The sequence below is a fragment of the Galleria mellonella genome, unplaced genomic scaffold, assembly GCF_026898425.1.
Source record: "Galleria mellonella isolate WM207_F2 unplaced genomic scaffold, CSIRO_AGI_GalMel_v1 utg33, whole genome shotgun sequence".
Classification (NCBI taxonomy): domain Eukaryota; kingdom Metazoa; phylum Arthropoda; class Insecta; order Lepidoptera; family Pyralidae; genus Galleria; species Galleria mellonella.
In genome coordinates this window covers 7,133,087-7,155,875 of record NW_026442079.1, presented here as the reverse complement: position 1 = coordinate 7,155,875, position 22,789 = coordinate 7,133,087, and the positions used below count along the sequence as shown (strand labels likewise).

At 30.9% G+C, this 22,789-nt stretch overlaps 1 protein-coding gene across 2 annotated transcripts in view; it reads left to right on the top strand.

The window, feature by feature from the left end:
* Positions 1-22,789, top strand: part of LOC113518155 (uncharacterized) — a 131,806-nt gene that overhangs the window by 102,686 nt on the left and 6,331 nt on the right. Inside the window, exons 3-13 of one of the 2 annotated variants that reach the window (XM_026902940.3) lie at positions 934-996; positions 7,108-7,244; positions 9,243-9,421; positions 11,919-12,047; positions 13,014-13,134; positions 17,518-17,799; positions 19,478-19,670; positions 20,534-20,662; positions 21,166-21,397; positions 21,761-21,934; positions 22,483-22,682. In XM_026902940.3, coding sequence (XP_026758741.2) covers positions 934-996; positions 7,108-7,244; positions 9,243-9,421; positions 11,919-12,047; positions 13,014-13,134; positions 17,518-17,799; positions 19,478-19,670; positions 20,534-20,662; positions 21,166-21,397; positions 21,761-21,934; positions 22,483-22,682 — 1,839 coding nt within the window. Of the gene's footprint in view, positions 1-933; positions 997-7,107; positions 7,245-9,239; positions 9,422-11,918; positions 12,048-13,013; positions 13,135-17,517; positions 17,800-19,477; positions 19,671-20,533; positions 20,663-21,165; positions 21,398-21,760; positions 21,935-22,482; positions 22,683-22,789 lie in introns of both variants that reach the window. The other variant, XM_031911549.2, reaches the window with a different exon arrangement.

The following is a 22,789-nucleotide window of genomic DNA, read 5'->3' as shown; positions in this document are numbered from 1 at the left end:
GGCTAATTTAAAAAAAAAATTATAATAAACAGTTACTGGTATAAAATGAAAGAAGTATAAATAGGTGAGACCACTTCAATAGAATTCCTATATTATAACGTCTTCAACGTAATATCTGTTTACCGAGCCTCGATAAGAACAGCGCTGAATGATTTATTAAGAAAAACAAAAGATAAAAATCTTCTTTTTCCTTTTTATGTACATTTACACAAAGCTTGAATATATCAAAACAATGTAATCGTAATTTTACTACGTAATGTTACATTTATATCATGCATATCTATATGCTGTGCCCGAGACTTTGTTCACATATACTATCTTATATAATTAATATAATTAAATTGTAACTAGACGATATCTGTATATAAGAGATATTTAAGAAAAAAATATATGAAGCGTTCTAATAAAAATAATAGAAGTCAAAACAATATTTTTTTAAAATTTTTGTCTAATCCGGTATTACTTAAAAATTACTGCTTTAAATTAGATATGATTTTAACAGTTGTGTTACTCAAGGTTTTACATAAATTCTGCTGTACTTTATACGCCATCCAGAACTGGTCCGAAATTCACGCATACGAAGCAGGGGGCAAAAAGGCAAAAAGATAGTATAATATAAAATAACAATTATAAAGCATAACTTGGGTTCCAAATTTTCTACTTTTAGGATTTTACACTTTTTTCGTACATCATATATTGTTAAGAAGAAACGGTACGCTTCTCGACAATAGATAGATTTGAAAAATTAATATTTTAATATATCTGTGGCGGTGGTTAAACTATCTTTCGAAAAAAAAAATATAAGAAATAAACACACAAAAAGTGCCTAAAAACCATTGTTTTAAGTTTATTGTACTATGTATTACTAATTCATTATAACTTATGTAAATAGATATGTATTTTATATACTGCAAAAAAAATATTTTGTTACAGAAAGCCCACAAGATATACGTCTAGAAGAAACACAAACAGAATTGCCTGCGGCACCACTGACCAGTAAGTAACAAAGGTCTTGTTATTATTTACTTTATATACTTTGTTTAGAAACTGACAAATAAAGTTTAATTTACTTAACGAAATGGTGGCTCTGAGCTATTTAAACTAAAATTATTAAATTTAATTAATAACAATTACAACATGAAGAAACTAACTTCTTAAACTAGTTTCAAACATGATCATATGATGCCATGAAACGAAAGTCGTAATGTACATAAGTAACACTAGTTTCGACGAATTTCAGTTACGTCGAATTTAGTTTCAATAATACGTTTTTTGGTAAATTAATTTTTATACAACTTACAATAGCAAACAAATAGATGGCTAGGGGAGCCATGTAAAGTACGCAATAGTACGCAAAAGTACCCATCCTCTATGGCATGAACAATCACATGCATGGACATCACAGAATACTCTGTGATACCCATGACATGACCCACGTCATGTACACAAAATTGCTTTAATTACGACGTACATAAAGGGTAGTACAGATAAAAATCCATCTTATGGAGGAGACCTATTTTCAGCAGTGGACAGTTACATAACAGCTGATATGATAATGATGTGCCGTGTCGTTCCGGCATAGAATAGGCTATCCTTTCCTTTTCTCGTGGGTCACGTAAAAAAACAACTAAGGAAAGTTAATGGTCAAGGGATGGGCAGCAACGCCCGTCTTAAAACATTTCCAGGTATAACCGTGGTTGCCAACACAGTTGCCAAGCGTGGCAACTACTGACAAAACTCCTCAATAGAGGGAGGCCTGTGTTCAGCAGTAGAGAATTAACGGCTGATATTATAAAGTTAATGAATGTATATTTGTCAAAATAGTTATTTCGCTAGTTTCATGCCATAATTTTGCAATATAAATTGGACTTCATATAAAATAGATTTTGTAGCACCCTACAACCCGAGGGTATCAATAACCAATTTCCAATATATTATATAATGATATAAGAAATAACCTTTTTAAATTGAAAGTATCCATTTAAAAAAAGATACAATAGGTAATACGCCTTTGTGACTAGAGTAAGGGGTTATAAGTTATGTTCAGATATGTGTTCAACTGTTCGACTACTTTTGTTCAGTATTGACTGAAATTAGGATTGTAATTTTAAAATGTCTCGGAAATACAGACGATGTCACGGATAAACACTAGTAACAATATGTGAACGTTTCCAAAGCTGATGTTACCTATTTAATTCTTGATTGAACTAATTTAGACAGTAGACTTATTTATTGAAGTTCTAATTATACTTTCAGACGTTCGATTTCTACGTACGCATTATTTAATATATTAATCTGATTTCTTCGATACTGCAAATAACATATCCGAGTAAAATTCACTCACATTTATTATATTTATGTATATTTGATGACATCCATATTAAAAATGGCCTCGTTGTAAAAGGCTTCATTGATTGCTTAGCTTGTACGACTTAGGGGAGATATTTCTCAAACAAAATCTTTTATCTTTTTACGAGGTGGAGGTAATCATAATTAGCAATGATCGGTCGATTCGACTGTAACTTTTATCTTGAAAGAGGATAAAACCTCCTATTTTGAATTCTCTCCAGCGGATAAATGTTTTAAAGCAAATTAGTAATTCCCATGAAAGTCAATTTTAGATTCAATGATCGCATTCCAATTATAATTAATGCTATAATAACATAACATATATATATATATATATATATATATATATATATATATATATATATATATATATATATATATATATATATATATATATATATATATATATATATATATATATAGTGGTTCTTCAATGCATTACTTGTACAGGGTTAGGAATACTTCTAGTCTCATTTCACAATTTTTTTTTCGTTCCATAATAAAAAAAAACTGTATTCCACTATTACATAAACAAATGATGTTTGTACATATACAAGTGCACATACACATACCGTGCACGGTGCCTTTTTTTAGTTCGATCACTTTTAAGTCACAAATAGAACGAGAACAAATAAATATATGATCATACCATAGACCGTACTATATATTAGATTAATATTATTTTACATATATCACAATATAAATAGTAGATAAGCCAGATTCACCTATTTCTTTCCTGATACACCGTATGTACTTAAGATGTGTCCATCAATAAATTTCAGTTTGAAGAAAATAAATATAGAAAACCCACAAAATGTACACAAGATTTACCTAAGTCAACACTGTGGCAATGCATGAGAGATGCATAAACGTCGTAGTACAAATATACCTAATAGTGTTCCATTCATGTAAACGGTGTCAAAAATTTTCATCAAATAACTCGCCAACCTTTTTAACCTTTTCAGTGATACGGATATTCTTTGTAATCCCATTTATATGACATTTTCCTGAATTTGTTGCCATGGACTTCATTGGAAAACAAATAAAATAATTAATAAAAATTTGCCTGCTTTTTTTTATGGAAAATTATCAACGTCATGTTTAATCATAATTAAAATACCGGATTATGAATACCATAGAAAACAGATACTGTATATGTTATAATTGTAGACAAATAAGATAAATAACATATACGTACTCTAACCTTATGACTCTATAAAGCTATTATTATTCTCTACCGTAATATAATTTCCTGCCCTTTATCCTTTCATTTCAATTTTACACATACTTTAAATTTACTGCTTGATTCATATCACTGAATTGGTTCATATGCTGAATACTTTAATATTCAAATACTTAAACGACATTGCTTAAACGATACATAAGTATCGTTTAAGGAATTCAGATCACCTTTACAACACAATAATGTATTAACCGATAAATAAGCATCAGAATTACGTCAAATTGAATGATACGCCTGATCAAATAATTAAAGCAATTAGTTGCATATCTGCATATATATATATATATATATATATATATATATATATATATATATATATATATATATATATATATATATATATATATATATATATATATACATATATATATATATATATACTAATAATGTATCCACATATTTGTAACAGACAAATTGACAGTCCACCTAGTGAAAAGTGTGACCTATAGACACAAAAAGCAGAATGGCCACCGTACACTACTATGATTCCACGGTACTTCTCGTGCCAGTCGTTAAGGAATAAAATGTTATGCTCCCTTACCTTGTAATGTTGCTGGCATATTTCACCATTCCAACTGAAATATAGCCATCCAAACATATCTGCTTGGATGGCTATATTGAATGGCTTTTGTACAAAGTACCCTCTGGTACGGGTACAGAGTACCTCCACTGAGCAGATGAAATAGAAAAAATAAAAACAATCATATAGACTGGTCAAATTTATAAATAATATAATATAATAAATAATAATATAAATTAAAACGTACAGTAGAGACTGTACGTTTTATTTGGATGTTAATAGTGCTTCATATTAATTTTAACCCTGGTAACAAAACATAAGCTGTTGAAAAGCTAAATGATAGTTTGGATCGCATCTCGAGTTAGTCTAATAATTATTATTTACTGCTTAATTCTAATAAATGTAAGTTTGTGGTTATACGGACAAATAGTTAAGACAGGATGTGTTCCATGAAATAAAACCGACTTCAATTGTATAAGAACCATTTATTTTGATTTAAAAATCAAGCTACTAAATCGATTATGTAAAATGTAATATTTCTACAGCATCAATCCGAAAGTATATTCTTCTGGTTTCAAATATACAAGGTCTAGCTCTGGAAAGACATCCCGCCTCCTATACAAACTATAAAAACTGTTTACACTTTTAAAAAATACGCTAAGAATTATTATTACAATGTTTATACATTGAAATTATAAAGCAAGTAATTTCGAATGATTGTATAACAATGCTGTTTCATTGTATAATATGGATTTTCTCAATACTGTATTATTTCATGAATTATGCTGCGTCATTAATCTATATATACGTATAATAACATATGTATGTCTGTATTTGCATGTTTGCGTGCTGTGTATGTATACGTATATATGTACATGAATATACATAATTGTGTGGACAACATATGGATGTTGCCCATACATGTTTTATGTCCCATTTTATTTCTATTTCTTTTTTTCTTATTGTTGTCGTTCATGATGTCATGCATGGCTACCACAGAATATCAGCGCTGTTGCAATTGATTTGCTGCAGCACATGTTGAGTGATAGCCATATTGGCAATAACAAATATGAAGTTTGTTTTCTATTATTAATAAATATAATTCGTTTTATTGTTAACAATAAATGTTTTCTCTCTTTCTTTCTTCATCGCAAGAGAATTTTATATTAATCTAGTGTAGGTATATACTATTATTTCATATACTGAAACTATTTTTCCTTTACCTGTACACGACCACGGCTAATACAAGTTAACACCTATTTATTTAGTTATCAGTTACTCGTAACCTAATAAAACATATTAATAATATATACATACACTAGGGGGGAAAGTGATTGTTGCCAATGGAGCCCGAGAATCCTATTGCTAGCAATATAGCCAAGTTCTCTCTGGAAACTATCATGGTTAATCCTGATGAATTTATCATGATGGCCTAACTGGCCTGTTTTCATTTTTATTGTGCACCCTTCACTAGCCTAGTCAGCGCATACCGTTAGCGCAGGCGGGGTTGCCATTACATTTTCACCCGTTAAACAAAAAATATATACACTATAATACTTAACTCGAAAAAAAGTTATAGAGATAAATTATTTAGTAAAATTTTTACACTTATTAAAAAAAGAAGTAATTTAAAGAAGAATCTATCATCATATCAGACTTTAACTGTCCACTGCAGAACATAAGCGTTCTCCTTGGGGGGCCAGTAGTTGCCACGCTTAGCAGGCGGATTGGCTCGTGGATGCTACTGCCCAATCCTTGCCTTCCCTTAGTCACCTCTTACGACATTCACGGGAAAGAAAGGGATGGCCTGTTCTATACCGGGACCATACGGTCAACATATCATCATTATCATATCAGTCGTTATCTGTCCGCTGCTGAATCTATGGAGTTTAGCATTGGTGGGACTTTGCCAGTAGTTACTACATATGGCAGGCTGATAGTAAAATTAGAAGTTCGTTTTTTGGTGATATTTTAAGAAGGACGCTGCTGCCTATTACTCAGCCACCAAGTACTAAAAACTAATTGTGCCTTAGATTGTTATTAAATGTTTACTGAAATATGAACAGCCAAGTATTTTAAACAATTCTCACTGATCTTCAGTTTATTTATTTATATTCCATATTTAAATCAACTATTAAGTTCGTAGTCTTAATTAAATTTTCTCTATATTCCACTAGTCACCGTAATTCTAATATTAAACAAATTTCTTTGGTAATCATTTACCAAAGAGTACCTATTAATGCTCAATAATCCGATTTTATTGAAGTAAACTTGACGCTTACTGAGCTATAAATACTTAACATACATTTTCCTTGAGTAACATGTACTTATCCTTATTTTAATTGGTAAATTAATCCTTTAAATATAGTAATTTAATTACTTACATATACTTATAATAATAAATTTATTATCTTATTAAACGACGAAGTAATCTGACTTGAGGGGAACACGATTATATTAGTAAAGGGGTTTAACGTTTGTCATCCACGCAGATCTCCTTAGAACTCCTTACCGTCGTGGTATATTCTTGACCTCATCCTCACCTATTTTTACTCCCTGGTATCATCATACATCAAAGGAATTGTTCAATATGATGCTCACGGTCACTTTCCTGCCAGAGCTGCCCGTGGAGGTTTTTTTAATAGAGTACTGCATAGGGTTCTTTAAAAAAGAGGTATAGAGGTTTCTTCAGGGTCGATAATGCGCGCATAATACCCCTGGTATTGCAGGTGTTCATAGGCTACGGTTACGGTAGCCTATGCTTACCATCAACTGGGCCGTACGTTTGCCACCTCAGTGGTATAAAAAAAATATAAATAGCGCTGAGAGGGTTGTCGTTCCGTTTTATTATTAAACAAAATCACACCTGTTAAATCACATTTAACTAATCAAAATATTATGCATTATGATATATACCTTTTGATAAATATAAAATGAAAATCCACACCCAACAAACCGTGACCGTAACAATAATTATTTTTTTAACATTGTTTAGGCGAAGAAAGTGACACTGCTGAAACAGAAGGACGGCTATCATCTGAAAACTCGCCATTGCGGCAGCGCCGTGGCGGAATACTGAAAGGGGGGCGATTATGGAAATCGCTTGACACTGACAAGGACAGCAATGATCAGGTAACGTGTATATTAAAACGACATTTTTAATATAATGAGATAATGAATGAATGAAAATATAATAAAATTGTAACTAGACGATATCTGTACATAGGGGGATATTTAAGAAAAATTTATGCGTGAACCTCCAATACGAGCAATAATTTTTAGAAATTTAGTCTGTCTGTCTAACTGTATATTTATTCCGGTATCACATAAAACTTACTATACCAAACTGTATGCGGTATTCACATTTGTGTTCCTGAAAATCTAACTTAATAACTGATGTAAATTTTATCTTGGTACACTATTTTAAAGCGGGAAATCAATAAAATACACTGGTTTTTCTACTTCCGAAATCCACGTGTACGAAATAATGGACGTAAGCTAATATCTTATATATAAAATTCTCGTGTCACGGTGTTTGTTACCAAACTCCTCCGAAACGGCTTTACCGATTTTTATGAAATTTTTTGTGCATATTAGGTAGGTCTGAGAATCGGCCAACATCTATTTTTCATACCTCTTAATGATAAGGGTGACCCACCCCAAAATATATTTTTTTTATTTTTTTTACAATTTTTTTTTATTTTTATTTTGTTATAATTTAGCATTGAAAAATACATACAACTTTAAATTTTCATCGTTTTACGATCAACCCCTGTATTTTAATCGCGATTTTTATATTTCGCAATAAGTGGTAAAATAACGTTTACGGGGTCAGCTAGTTTTTTAATAGAAATGCCGACTTTAGCGACAATATCGACCATTGAAATCGAGAGGTCCGAAATCGATCCACAAGAAAATTATCTATTTCACAAAAATTAAGCTTGATCTTTTTATATGTACATTGATGATGAAGAAAAAAGAAAAACAATAAAGGAAGACGAACAATATTGCCAAATCTCTTAAAAAACTATATAGAACTATAACTTCTAAAAGATATAAACAAATTAGTGAATGTCATATACCTAATATATATTGAAATTTGTATCTAATTTAGAAAAATCGATCCTATAAAATTGAAATTAAAGGTTCAAAAGATCGATATTTATTAAATCGAGATTAAACACTTTATTTATAAATTATCATAGTAATTATTTATTATTCGTGGCTGTAAATGTACAATACATATACAATGACCCTATCATATAGATAATCTGTATTGATATTTCAGTCCATTAGCTTTCACTGTATATTATAGTATCAAATATTCAAAGGATTTTTTTATAGCTCAGTGTAGTATTTATAATTATTTAACATGAAATTCTATCTAATTATTTTAATGTTCTGTAAATGAATAGAAGTAGATATATGATCTACATCGTAATGATTTTAAATGAATGACCTATACTGCGTTCTCTGCCACAACAGAATTAGTATCAGTCGTATAAAGCCGTTCACCATTGAAATATTAGAAATACGATACATTTAATGTTCTTTTATTTTATTTATTGATAATAATTTATCGTTGTTTTTGACAAGATATGAGTTTTGTTTTCTGGGTATGTACATTAGACTTAGTATATTAGAGTATTTGATGGGTTTTATTGTTTATATATTATTTTAGATACCTATATATTTCCCTTACCATTTAATACTTAATATTGGTAAACGTATTTTCATCCATTAATCTAATATTTAGTAATATTTCCGACAAATTGAATTTAATATCAATTTACATTCTTTGAATATAGATTTAATTTAATTGAACAATGTAAATTGATATTGTACATGAACAACAAGAAGGATAATATTTTGCTAATTCTAAATTGAATTTAATGTCTTTTTTTTTGTATTTCAAAAACTTTGCTTTTTATTCATAGTTTCATATTATTATCATTTATTACGAATTAAATTGCCCTTTTTGAATGTAATATCTATAACTACATTCATTACTCCAAGTAAATGTGAGGAATAATTTAAAATAATGTTTTATAATAACAAAACAAACAAATAATCATTAAACCACGAAGTGCTAAGTTCACGCCTGTATTACTATAATATTCTATTCAGCAGAACGACGATCAACGGTCGACCACCACAGCGAGTGACGAAGATGGCTCGATGACACCACGCTCCGTGCGGTTCGTGGAACGAGCTAGCGAGACTTCGGATACGGCTCCAAGTGAATCGGAGCCAACACACAACTCGGACAATGAAACAGCGTCACAGAACAATACCAGCACCACACACAGGTATTTGGACTCCCTTCGCACTTCTTTCTGAACCTTCTTTTCCATTCTAAGACCTCGTCTTGTACAAAAAAAAATTAAGTATATTATATGTAGGTACCGAAGGAGACTTAGACAAACTTACTATAATAAAATGGATCATGTTATTTCTGAAAAAGAGGCAAGATTCTCCGGAGCCAGCTCGCGTGTATGAGACAAGTTATGTTCAAGAAGCAAGAGATGTATGTAAGAACAAAGATCTTTGGCACTTGGTTCTTTCTGTTTACCTCGTAAGGACTTGGGGTAAAGATGGATAGATAGGTATCTATTAGTATTCTATTGTCCCGCTGGCAATATGTTTCAGATACAGAGAGATTTTGTTTAAAATTTCCGTTTCTGTTATGCCGATATATTATGTTTATTTCCTTTTGTTTGGCAAGAAAAGGATTAGTAGAATTCTGTTATTCTTGTCCTATCGTACGTCATCCTTTAATTGGAAGGTTTTATTACAATACTTAAAACATAAATAATGATACCATCCTGTTGTCAATCATAAAAAACATTATTACACAAAGTACTGTGTAACAATGATGGCTTGATGGTATTTATAACACCTAAGATACTACTCGAGCATTACCAACAAGTGACAACTGCCATTGGATTATAATCTAAGGATTATATGACTGTGTTTTTTTTTTATGTCGGACACAATATCATAATCCCGTAATAGACCATCTTTTATTTTTTCTTTTTATTCCGAATCGACGCCCGCATTGCAGTTATACAGCTAAAATTGTTAAGTAATTGAATTGTACGAGTACATCAGCACCAAAAGTCGATGTATGAATCCAAATTTCTGGAACTCCTATACACTATTACATATAATAACTCGCTACAGCTAAACGACTCGGAGACCGCGTCTTTATAAAAGGTGAAATCAAAAAGGTATATTCAAGAGGGTAAATTCTTACGTAATTATGTAAAATTACGTAAGAATCTACCTTTGCTATTAATACAATATATTAGTAGAAAAACAAATAAGGTTAAAAAAAAACAGTTTTCCATACTAACTCAACGATCAGACGATCGCGCCGCATTAGCTTTTTGTCATTTTTCGACCCACGTTTCTTTAGTGAAAATATTAGGTTTTATCTGTAGGTAGAACATCTCCTTCAAAAGACGTTAGAGATTTCAATTTCGCGCTGTAGTATATGCAAGTACTCACGGCTTTCGAAATTCTGGATGTGATCAATGATTTTTGGTGTTAATTGTACCTTAGTAGGCGAAATGCACAAACTCTTACGACCGGCGTTAATCAATCTTTCTATTCTAAAGAACGGATATGATTCGGGGTACGATGACGACGGTTGCTAATGACCCAAGGTGCGATATAGATGTTTCGTATACCTGTGTACACAAAAGTACGAGATCGATATAATATATAGCACCTAACAAGCTATATAAGTAACCATTTATTGATCGAATAAGGTCTTAAGAAAATCGAGATATTCGGATGGGTACCCTCTGGTTGGGTTGACCACATAGCAAAAACAGTAGGTAAGACCTAGATGCACACTGCAAATGATCGAAACACTTGAAGAAGCTATAAAAAGACATATATTAATAAAATTTGGCTTAGTGTTCTTTACTAGTGACAACATAGGTAACCAGTACGAGAATAAATCCTATCATTTGCAAAAGAAATATCTGAATTTATACGTAATACAAATTTAAAATTTTCAAAGACATCACGTATACGAATAAAATATAACACCGAATTGGAAATTTTCTTCTTTTTAAGTAGTTTAATAAAAAAATTAAAAGATAATACTCAACAATGTCATGTAATTAATTGAAAAGTACTTATAAAAATCAAGATCTAACAGATTGTTTTGTTAATAAATAAAAGTATATACTTTATCATCATCATATTAGCCGTTAATTGTTCACTTCTGAATATAGGTCTCCCCCAGAGACCGTTATAAGGAACAATCCTGAGCCTCCTGCATCCATTGACTCTCTGCAATACATTTGATGTCGTCGCTCTACCTAGTGGGGCGTCATCCTACTGCGTTTGCCTGTACGGAGTCGTCATTCAAGGACCTTTCTTGCTCATAGGTTGTCGGTTCTACGAGATAAGTGACCAGCCCATTGCTACTTCAGCTTGTTTATCCTTCGGGCTATATCGGTCACTTTGGTTCTTCTGCTTACTTTAGTAGTACTTACTTCAATAAAAATGTCATTATTAATAATATTTACCTAAATAGAATATTTTGTATATTGGTTGTAGCTTTTTGCTATACTATAAACTATTTTATACTAATTTCTTCTTACTCATACTGACATATTTATATAAAATTTAAAATTACTAATTTTGTAAATAAGAATTGAATATTAAATAGTGGATATTTAAAATGTGAAGTTTTATATGATAAATGACAAGAATGAAAGGATATGTTATTTTTAGAAATACTTTGGGTTACAAAGTAAACCTTTTTTAATATCTCCATTTATTCAACAGGCTTGAAACACCACTGATCCTCACAATACATTCCCCTAAAGCGAATTCGGCTGTCCAGCAATTGTTTAACAGCGGTCGACCGCCGCCTCCAGCAATAGAGCCACAGTTGGTTACCTCAGAAACACTCAGGTAATACTTACAAATAGAATTAACAATTATCTTGAAATTTTTTACCCTACAAAGTTAGTAATCAAGGAAATAGTTCGCTTAAAAGTAAACGGTAGCCCCAACCTATGAATTATGCTACACCAAGCACTGCTTTGTAACATGAAGATCTTAGTTTAAAAACATTGGCTTGTTAAATCTAGTTGTCAATTAAATAAATTAATAACAATTTATCTAAGCAATCACGATAGATTCTTCCCCTGCTATATTTTATAATGGCAACAACCATCCAAAGGCAAAGTTGCCTCTTATTATCCCATTGAGGATAGTGTCAACATATTTTACTTTATAATTTAATGTATGTCTAGGTTAAGATATATGTATATAACACGAGCTCATGCAATTAATAGCTGCTCAAAATTAAACTATAATTATTAGGTAGCTATATTTCTTACTCCTAACCATTGCACAAACATCGTTCTTGTTTTAAAAACAATTTGTTGTTTTTAATTAAAAATTCTGGAAACTAGTGTATAAATTACACGGAGTGTTGTTAAAAGTTTTACTCTGAACGTTCGCCATATTGATCGATGGCCTCCATACATAGACAGGTTGTAAAAGACACGAATAGACTTACTAACACTTATAAGGACAATTTTGACTTGTTTCTTGTTGATGTTTGTTATAAATATTTCTAATGTCTATCTTTCATAATAATTTTTTTCATTAATATAAATGCTATAATGAGCTAAAACTATATATCTAATGAAAAAATAAAACTATTGTAAGAACTGGCAGAACTGCTGGTACAAAAATCGTTAAATTGGATAAAATTGTATATGTTCCTTAGTAAATTCTTGAATAGCGTATAAAGAAACAGGACTGACATGCCTTCAATACTAAAATCCCTATAAAATAAGTTTAAAAATCTAAAATATGTGAACAGAAACCTTAATGATCCTGTCTTTATAATGTAATTACATTTATCAGAGCGTGGGATGCCGGTGTAAGACCAAAGACAGAAGACGCGGCGGTTCGACGGGTGGCTGAGAGGAACGCATTGCGCTGTTCACTACTGCGCAGTGAAGCAAGAAAGAAACAACAGCCAAAGGTATAGATCTTTTGCTTACTGTTATACGTAATCTCAAGTATTTGAAAAAAATAAGGATTAAGATTGAATATAAAAAGATTTTAATTACGATAAAAATAGTATTATAGGCCCGTGAGTAAACAATTTAACATCATTTCCACTAAACATAAATGCCTACTTCATTTATCATTCTTATATAATACCTACATGTCAAATGTTTCAAAACGCGGGTTAACATATTATAACTATAAATAGATACAATAATTCTCCAAGGGTTGAATTGAACTTTTGTGACCTTTAAGGAAAATAGATAAGCAGGTACATAATATATTTTATACCCATTAAATGAAAATTGAAGCTACAAACATAATTTTTTTTTTTTTTGATATAACACGTATTATACTGTTTATCAATAATTTATTGTATGTTAAATTTCTTTAATTTTAAAACAATTATTACTAATAATCATAATCCCCCAATCGATAAATAAAAACATTTCTTCAGTGTTTTTAGAACCTTTCAATTTCTTATCTGCTAAGAATAAACTATAGGCAACTAACAACTCAAGATTAGTTATTATTATTATTATTATCTGCATTTGCGTATAAGCTTCTATTTATTTCAATTCGCTCGGACAAAGCCAAAGGTTATAACTAGTTACAAATAAAGTGAGTTTCCGATGGAGCCCATTAATCCTTGGTGCTCTCTCACTATACAATAAGGAAAAGCGTGCGAATAGATCTATAAATATAAAAATAGGTAGGAGGTACTAAGATATGTAACCTTCAGTAAAATTAATGTGATGTAATGTAGTATTAAGTATTTATAATAGATTCGATCAGGAATTAGATAGTAACTAGCAAACACCATTGTTTTGATACTAATAAAGATAAATCAATAATTTCGTCTTGATAGTCTGCTATAAAGTTTAATATCATTGCGTATCGTAAATTTTAAATTCACGATTGGGATTTTACGCGTCGCGATTACAATTAAACAGTACCTATATACCTGCAGTATACATACATATGTATATATGTATGTACATATATATTAGGTACATACTGTATACGTTTATAAATAAAATATATATACCATATACAGTATATATGTATATAAAATATAGTTATAAATTTATAAATAATAACATAAAAATGTTTACCTATGTTACATACTACGAACATGGCTGCTTGAACAATTCGGTCATTAAATTTTTTGTAATGTATCCTATTAGTTAAGTTATAACACAGTATAAGTAATAGTATTTCTTTATATCTATAAAGTGTCGTGACCTGTGTACCAATTTTCAGTCATTTAAAAATGCAAATATCTTTATAAATTTTCGCATTTATAATATTAGCAGATAGTTAGGTAAAAATTCTAATATATTATATATAAGAATTTTTACGTATGTAGGTAGGAGAAATATGCGTAAGGTATTTATTTATTCATTTATTTTTCTCTGTCCCTCTTTCTTTCTTTATTTCTTATTACATTCCATAATGTGGTTGATGAATATTGAAACAGGCCTAATGTCGACCCTGTTGAGTACAGCAAGTAGGAGAGAGAAGGACAACCTCTTTTATCTTATAAAAATAGTTAATAAGTTTAAAGATATTATAATTCAATCATTAAAATTCTTTTACAATAGGTATTTACGTATTTTCAGTATTATTATTATTAATTATTTAAGTATTAATATGTATATTTATTCATATTATAATTTTTATTATCGGTACTTTATATGATAACATAAAGTCCTTTAATAAATAGGTACTGTCATATAATAATAATAATTTGGTGCTAAGTGATCGAAGTAGTTTCACCAACTTATATATAAAAATTTCTAAAAATAAATTTTTTCGCTTATTTTGCTCTTATTAGGAACAAATGTAAATTTTTCTTAAATAAACCCTCTTACTATGAACCTCTCAAATAACTCCCATGTACAGACATTGTCAAGTTAAAATTTTATTATATTAGTGAAATGAACAAACGAATGTCATTGTCAATTCACAGTTATTTGACAGCGTGTTTTCAACAGGTACCCGGGAAAAAGGGCACTGCTGTCTGTATGTATCTTCATGCCCTGACCTCGTTTTAAACTAGTTAATTTTCCCTTTCGTTTGCCTCACCGACCTTCAGGCTGTTTCAGGCATTTAATTACTGTAACTGAGGAAAAGTTGGAAGCTAATAGGCTAGCTTAGCAATGATTCTCAAATCGAGTAGTACTTGAAATAAATAAATATTAAATGCAAAAGGTCTAGACATCTAAGACAATAATAAAGAGCTAGAGTATATTTGTATTTAAGTAAATATTTATCTATATACCATCTATCTTCATGTCATACCTTTAGCGAAGTAAACAAAAAACATCGGGTACCTTTTTTATTATGATGTCAATGATTGGCACTTAGTTCTTAATATATGTATAAGGATAGAGAGAACTCTACGTACTTTCTTGCTTAAATCAATTTTATATCGTCTTACGTATGTAAATATGGCAGTTCTGGACATTCACTTTTTCTATAGATAAGACACAATGTATCTAATCATTCTAGATTAATCTAGATCTCCTCAGATATCTACATCAATCAACTTTCGCATTGTATATATAAATTATTACCTATTTTATTGAACCGTGCTGAGAAAATATGGTGAAAATAGCGTATTCAAATCAATCATTATGTATATACGTAAATAAGTAGTACCTACTTACGTAAATGGAAGTACTTTACGGTATATCCATTTACCCAAGTTAACGATAAGGCGTTTAACACATACAATGGTGTGACGCTACGCGCAGCAGCTATGATGGTGAAATCGTTCCCAAGTTTGTATTATCGATATTGTTTAATCAGATATTATTATAATTATATACTGTTTTTATAGTATTACTATTAATCTATATATACTAACTATACTAATATAAGTGAGCGAAAAATGCATCACTATAAGTTGCTTGCTTTTCGGGATACGATTCACTACAATATTACACTGTCAAATAATTAATACAGGATCATATGCATAGTTTAGAATTATTCGTGATATAAACGAAAATTATAAAGTTCTTGGCTGTAGGTAGCATTACATAAAGTATTTTATGCATAATAGACAATTCTGAAATTGCATCAATAGCTGCATAAATTGCTATGCTTATGATCTACAATAGTTATGATATTTGATATTGTGATAATATTACAACATCAAGTAGATATGTTGCTTTTACACCTTTAATTTTTTCTAAAGACTTCAAAAAAAAAAGGAGGAGGGCTTCTTTTCGGTTGTATTTTTTTCTGTTTTTTACCTTAAAACTTCTTCATATATATTATAAACCGATAAGAAAAATTTTTTTTTTACCTGTAATGTTTTATACTAATATTACTAAAGACATAATATATATCTATATCATATTATTCTTATGTCTTTATAAGATTTAAATGGACAGTATATACACTAATTCTCATAAATAAAATATTTCTTCCCGCCTTCTTCCAGTGAATAGGGTTATCAAATCGATACAATTTATTTGTACTAAAGCTGAGTAATGATCTCCTACCAAATGGATTAGTAATAATTGAATAGATTTATTATTTAACAAGTACCTACCTTATCTAGTACGTAGCAATTAGACAAAATAATTAATTGGGTTTATTTTAGATTAAATAGCTAAGTTAGAGGGTTTGGAATATTAAGTTCCAGTCGACTGCTATAGCGCGGGCATATATTTGTATATTCTCTTCCATCGAGCTACATCTGTCAAAATAAGACCAATGGATAATAATGATGTATTATTATTATCATCATCATTATTAGATTAGTCTTTAACTGTCCACTGCGAAACACGGACCTCCCCGATAAGGGGGGTTTTGCCAGTAGTTGCCACGCTTGGCTGGCGATTAGCAATCGCAGTTAGTCTTTGGTGACATTTTAAAAGGGATGTTGCTGCCATCCCTTGATCATTAAGCTCCCTTAAGCGCTTCATACTATAACCAAGGAAAAGAAAGGAGTGACCCATTCTAGGCTGGAATCGTCTGGTAATAGATACGTAGCGTGTTATAAATCAGTAATAAATAAATAAATAGATAGAATGATAAATAAATACTTTTTGAAATTTTACTACAAAATCCGTGTGGGGTGATTATGGAGTTAATAGAGTTTTATGCCTAAATTTATTGATAAGTAATTAGTTAGGCCTCCCTGGGTTATTCTTAACTTTAAGCCATGGGTCTTTTATGGTAGGCAGAAGTAGCGAGTAAGTTATTCAAATATACGCAACTTCCATTTTCATTAATACTTTTTTTCCAATTTTCAGAAATATTAACATACGTACATACAATTTATCAGTTTCTACTAAAACGACATATATAAGTTATTTAATATATTATTATTTGTATTATGCAGCAGGAGACTACATCGCTAGCAGAACGCATTCGTCTTTTAACATGCGACGTGGAAGATGAACCCGAGGAGCAGCGCTCGTCCCCCGCCGGGGCTAACAATGATAAATTCTCCAGCAGTAGCGATAAATCCAGTGACAAATCATACAACAGCGTGGACAAGAACAGTGAAAAAGCCTTCGGAAGTGCGTCTTCATCTTCCTCGTCCTCAACCCTATCAGCACCAGTACCAACACGGCAGCAACAACCGCCCGATTTGGGTGACGTACATCAGGAACCTCAAAAGGTTTGTGTCCAATAAGATTCAGGGGGCTTATTATGAACAACAGAAAAAGAATGCCAGCCACTATCCTTAATCTATGTTATGAACGTTTAAAAAGCGCTAAAAACATAAACAACCCAGTTTGTATTCATGTGACCTAAATGTGTCAAGTTTTTAAAAGTTTTTTGAATAAGCCCCGTTTACATTTTTCGTTACGATTAAACTTAACAAATTTTATGCCAAAAATATATTTCAATTAATTAATTAATCATTATTTGCTTAAATATAGATATAATTATAAATTTTATCATCATTGGGTCCTATATTTTACCATCACTGGGCGTACAAATATTATTATCGTCTACTATTCTAATAATAAATACTTATTTCTATTTTAGTAACAATTAAAATGTATCATTAAAAATATAAGTATAATAAGTAACATGATTTCAAAGCTCTTTATCTTTAAAAAATTCTGTAAGTTTATAATAAGACATTTTTTAAATAAGCTTACGTTACATTCATTCTATTCATTTAGCAATTTGTTTTATATTCTTGAAGCCATGCAAAAAAGCTCTTTCATTTTAATGCGATTTCAGACCCTGTTGTCACGACGTTGGCTACTTTTTATTTGTCTAGAAAATTGTTTGGCTGATATTGGAAGTAAATGTGATATTTTTTTTAATATCTAAGTATTGTAACTTTGTAAATGTAAAGAGTAGGTACAGAGAGTGATCTTATTTCTTTTAATTGAAAGTTACAGTTTTTATGGCCACTATGGACTTTTTATCCTTTAAATACATATAACTTATTATTAGAGTTGTCCCAATAGATTATTTCATATCACAAAATAGAATCAATATATCCATCGAAACAGTGTTTAACATTTTTGGCGATATAGTTCTATTAAAATTCTAGGATTTCATTTATTTTCATACATGTCAAATAGAAAATAGAAATACAAACGAACTTTTTGCTCGTATAGTTCTATTAAAATCCTAGTGCAAATAGTAGTACTAAACGGATTTTTTGTCCGTTTTAACTTTTATAGAACTAAATCGTTAAACTATATTTAGGCCTATAATCGTCTATATTAGTTACTTTTGATATATAGTTATGACTACACTATTAATCCTTTTACTTAGATTATTGAAGTGAATAGTCCATTTGAAATAAAATGGATTATTCAATCAATAATTTTATGAAATTAATATATCACAGCCATTAAAGCGCTGTTAATTCATGGCAGAATATAAACATAATATAACATACTTATATGAATAAGTATATGTTATAAAGTTATAATCTAAGCGGATAAAACACAAGTGGGACAGAGATATCCATGCAGATAACTTTTATCTCTCTCTCTTTCATCTACAGATAACTTTAATCTCTCTCTGCTTATTTGTTTGAGTATTTGCAATATAACCATATTAAATAAACTACGATAGTTTCGAGTTTTACCTGACTGGCAATTAAGTTAGTAGATTCCATTATTGATAAATCTTTTCCTCCTAAATATAATTGTAACAACTCTCATATCATAGATATAAACAAAATACGATAACTTCAGAATTGTTACTTCAGAGTAGCAAATACTAATAAGACTTTATAATTGCCTGATTGTGTTATATAAAACGCCTACCCTTATCTCTCTGTTGCTGCCTTTACTAAAATAATATTCTATATTTATATCCATCAGCCAAGATCAGAACCACGGAGGCAGTTCCTTTCAACGTTGGCACCACTAACGGCTTGCGTTGGAAGTGCTGCACACCACGAAGGCTTCTACTATGTGCCTCCCGGAGATAGGACCACTGCATCGTCAGCTACAAATATTGATCTTCCAGAACACAACGACGCCCCGGCACCTGACGTTGTTGCTGGTACACCTGGTAAGTTTTATGTGCTTGATCCCACGATAATATTATGCAACCATTATGACCTAAGAATATTGAGCTTCAAAACCAGAACATAACGACTATAACATTTTTAATTATGCTTTGAATAAATAAATTAGGTAATTTACAGTTATAAATTATATCTTACTATGTATTTATGTTACTTTACGGCGACAATTTTAATATGAGATAATTAATTCTTAATATAATATTACAAAATCTCAGAGTTTGAAGTCGATCTTTTACCAGTGTGTGTTGTCAGTGATGACCTACAGAACGAAAACAAAGTCCTCAAAGGTTGCCGTATGCAGAAGCTTCAAGCTGCTCAACGAGCTATGGCGAAAGCTATGCTCGGAGTTTCTTTGTGTGATAGAATCTGAAATGAGGATATCCATAAAAGAACCAAAAAGATCAACATAGCTCAAAGAGTAGGCAAGCTGAACTGGTAATAGGCTGGTCACATAGCTTGAAGAACTGACAACCGATAGGGAAGAAAGCTTCTTGAGTGGCGACCCCGTATAGGCAAATATAGTGTAGAATGACCCCCGACTAGCGTCTAATAGCAGTGTCTCAAATGCATTGCAGAGAGTCGGCGGATGCGGATAGCTTGAGATTATTCCTTATGGTAGTCTATGGCGGAGGGCTATGTTCAGCAGTGGATAGTTACCGGCTGATATGTTGATGATGATATTATAAATATGGATGTTTGTTATTTGGGACATAAAAAAAAATATAGACAATTTTTTATCTCGAAAAATCACTATATTATTTTGGTCAAGCGGACGTAATCGCGAGAAAAATGATATTAAAAATGTATATAGACTTTTTTTAAAATTAGATATTTTTTAAAACAAAAGGCGCTGGAGATGGCGATGATGGGCTTGCAGCTTTCGCACGGGCGACAGCACCAAGGACAGAGCGACTGCGACAACGTTACGGTCAAGAATCGCAGCCGGTCAGCAGTGATGATGAACATGATGACTATGGTCCGTATCAGTTAGGGTGATACCAATTTTTTATTGCGTTATATATAAGATTCTTTAAAATAGAATTATGAATTTAATTTGTAATTCTGCGTATATATCCGTGTCATATCGTTTAATTCTATTTAAATATTTATTTTTTTATTAGTAATTAGTAATAACATTAATGACAGTTAGCAGTAACAGATGACTCTTAAGTATTCATTTAATGAAACAGGACATTAAGTTGTGATTTATTTAAAAAAATTTTAATTACTAAATACATAATTACAATTGTGAAAATGTTCCCTAATAATTTCACTTGGCTGCTGCATATATATTGATATAATTAATATTCATTAGATAATCTATTTACTATATAATATTAATACCTTCTATAGGGTACTAAAACTTTGAATGCAAAACTTGGAAATATCCACATAAATGGAAAAATAATGTTTTCATGGAATAATATATGATTTTTAAATTATTGTTATAATAAAATATATTTAACTATATAACCTCAGGTTTCCATCGGCGCCCTGCCGTCCGCGGAATTGCTGTAAAGCAACAATTAGGAGCTTCAGATGAGATCCTTCAGCAAATGCAAAATGAACTCCAGCCCTCTCCTGGTGCAACACCGGCGCAGATGCCTGCGCATTCATGTCAACGCACCAACTCTAATTATTCCTGGCCGTACTACTCGGAGGCCAACTTAAATTCTAGACCGCAGAGTCGAGCCAGCGCCAATTCTAACTGGTAAGGATTCCTTATTCAACATGCATCTCCGACTTCAACTGCCAATCTTTTTTTTCCGTTTGTTGTTTCTTTGTAGTTTGTTAAGATGCCTTCTAAAGATCAACAACTAAAAAAGTCAGTATTAGGTAACAACTTTTCTGAATAATTGAGATCTTAACGAGAAATCACGTTTAAAGATACTTTAAACGTTAAAATTTACATTAAATAAATTAATATCTCTCTTTTACAGTTAATGTAGAGGTTAAGAACTTAATGGAATAATTATTATTATATACAATAAAATATCACCGTTTGTCTTTTATTAGTTAGATGATATATCGTCATCATATATACCATATAATTACTACTTATGTATTTTCCCAGGTCCAAGTCCTCAGACTACGTGACAGCGCGCCAATGTGGCAGTACTTCGGTTCCACAGCAACACAGCGACGCATGTTATGCCCACGCGCAGAACATAGCTACTTACGCACATTACCAACATAGACAACAGCAAGAGAATATGTACAGAAACTGTTCTCTGTATGCAAATATCGGGTAATGATAACATTATATCATTAATAATTTCAAATCATTTCTTAATATCATCCCTCCGATAAACAAAAGTCAAGCATTAGAAGGAGATTATTTCCTGCTTTACCAGATCAACTAAGTGACTTGATATAGGGTTTTGTTTCGAGTTTTCTTGCTTTGGTGTATAATAATTTGTCCTTAATCATTTCTTACGTTATTCCTGCAATGAAAAATTGTAGTAACACAACGTAGTATTTCTCTTAACTCAACTTTAAGAACAATTTAACTCTTTATTTAAAGAACTTGTTATAATTGACCTGATATTACAATTTTCTTCTTAATTATTTTGTAATTTCAAACCATTTCTCCTTTTGGATAGCTACAAACTACAAACCACCACTTACTTCTATCATAACATACCTATATAGTTTTCTCCATATTCATATAAGAAAAAGAAGACACCCGATTAGTTCTCTCTCATAAATTATCTAATAATAATCTATTTTATAATTAAATAAGGATGTCCTTTTTCAAATAAAGCCTCATCACTTATGTACCATCTGTTTCTTTAGATGTTCAGATAGCAGTCAAGAACTATACAGCTCACAAACAAGCTCGGAGCAGACGTCACCAGTTCGCTCAGCGCCTCGTTGTCGCCGACCAGAATCACCACCACCTATAAGAAGTCACCATCAGCTGTTATATGTTCCATACAGCAATCACTATCATTATCAGCACCATGACTATGGAGCGCACTGGACTGCAAATGACTGTAAGTTTTGCATATATTCCAGTACCTATAATAAAACTGTTTTAAAATAAAGAGAAAAGCTTATAAATAAAAATAGAAAATGAAAAGAAAATAATGAAGTAAACTAT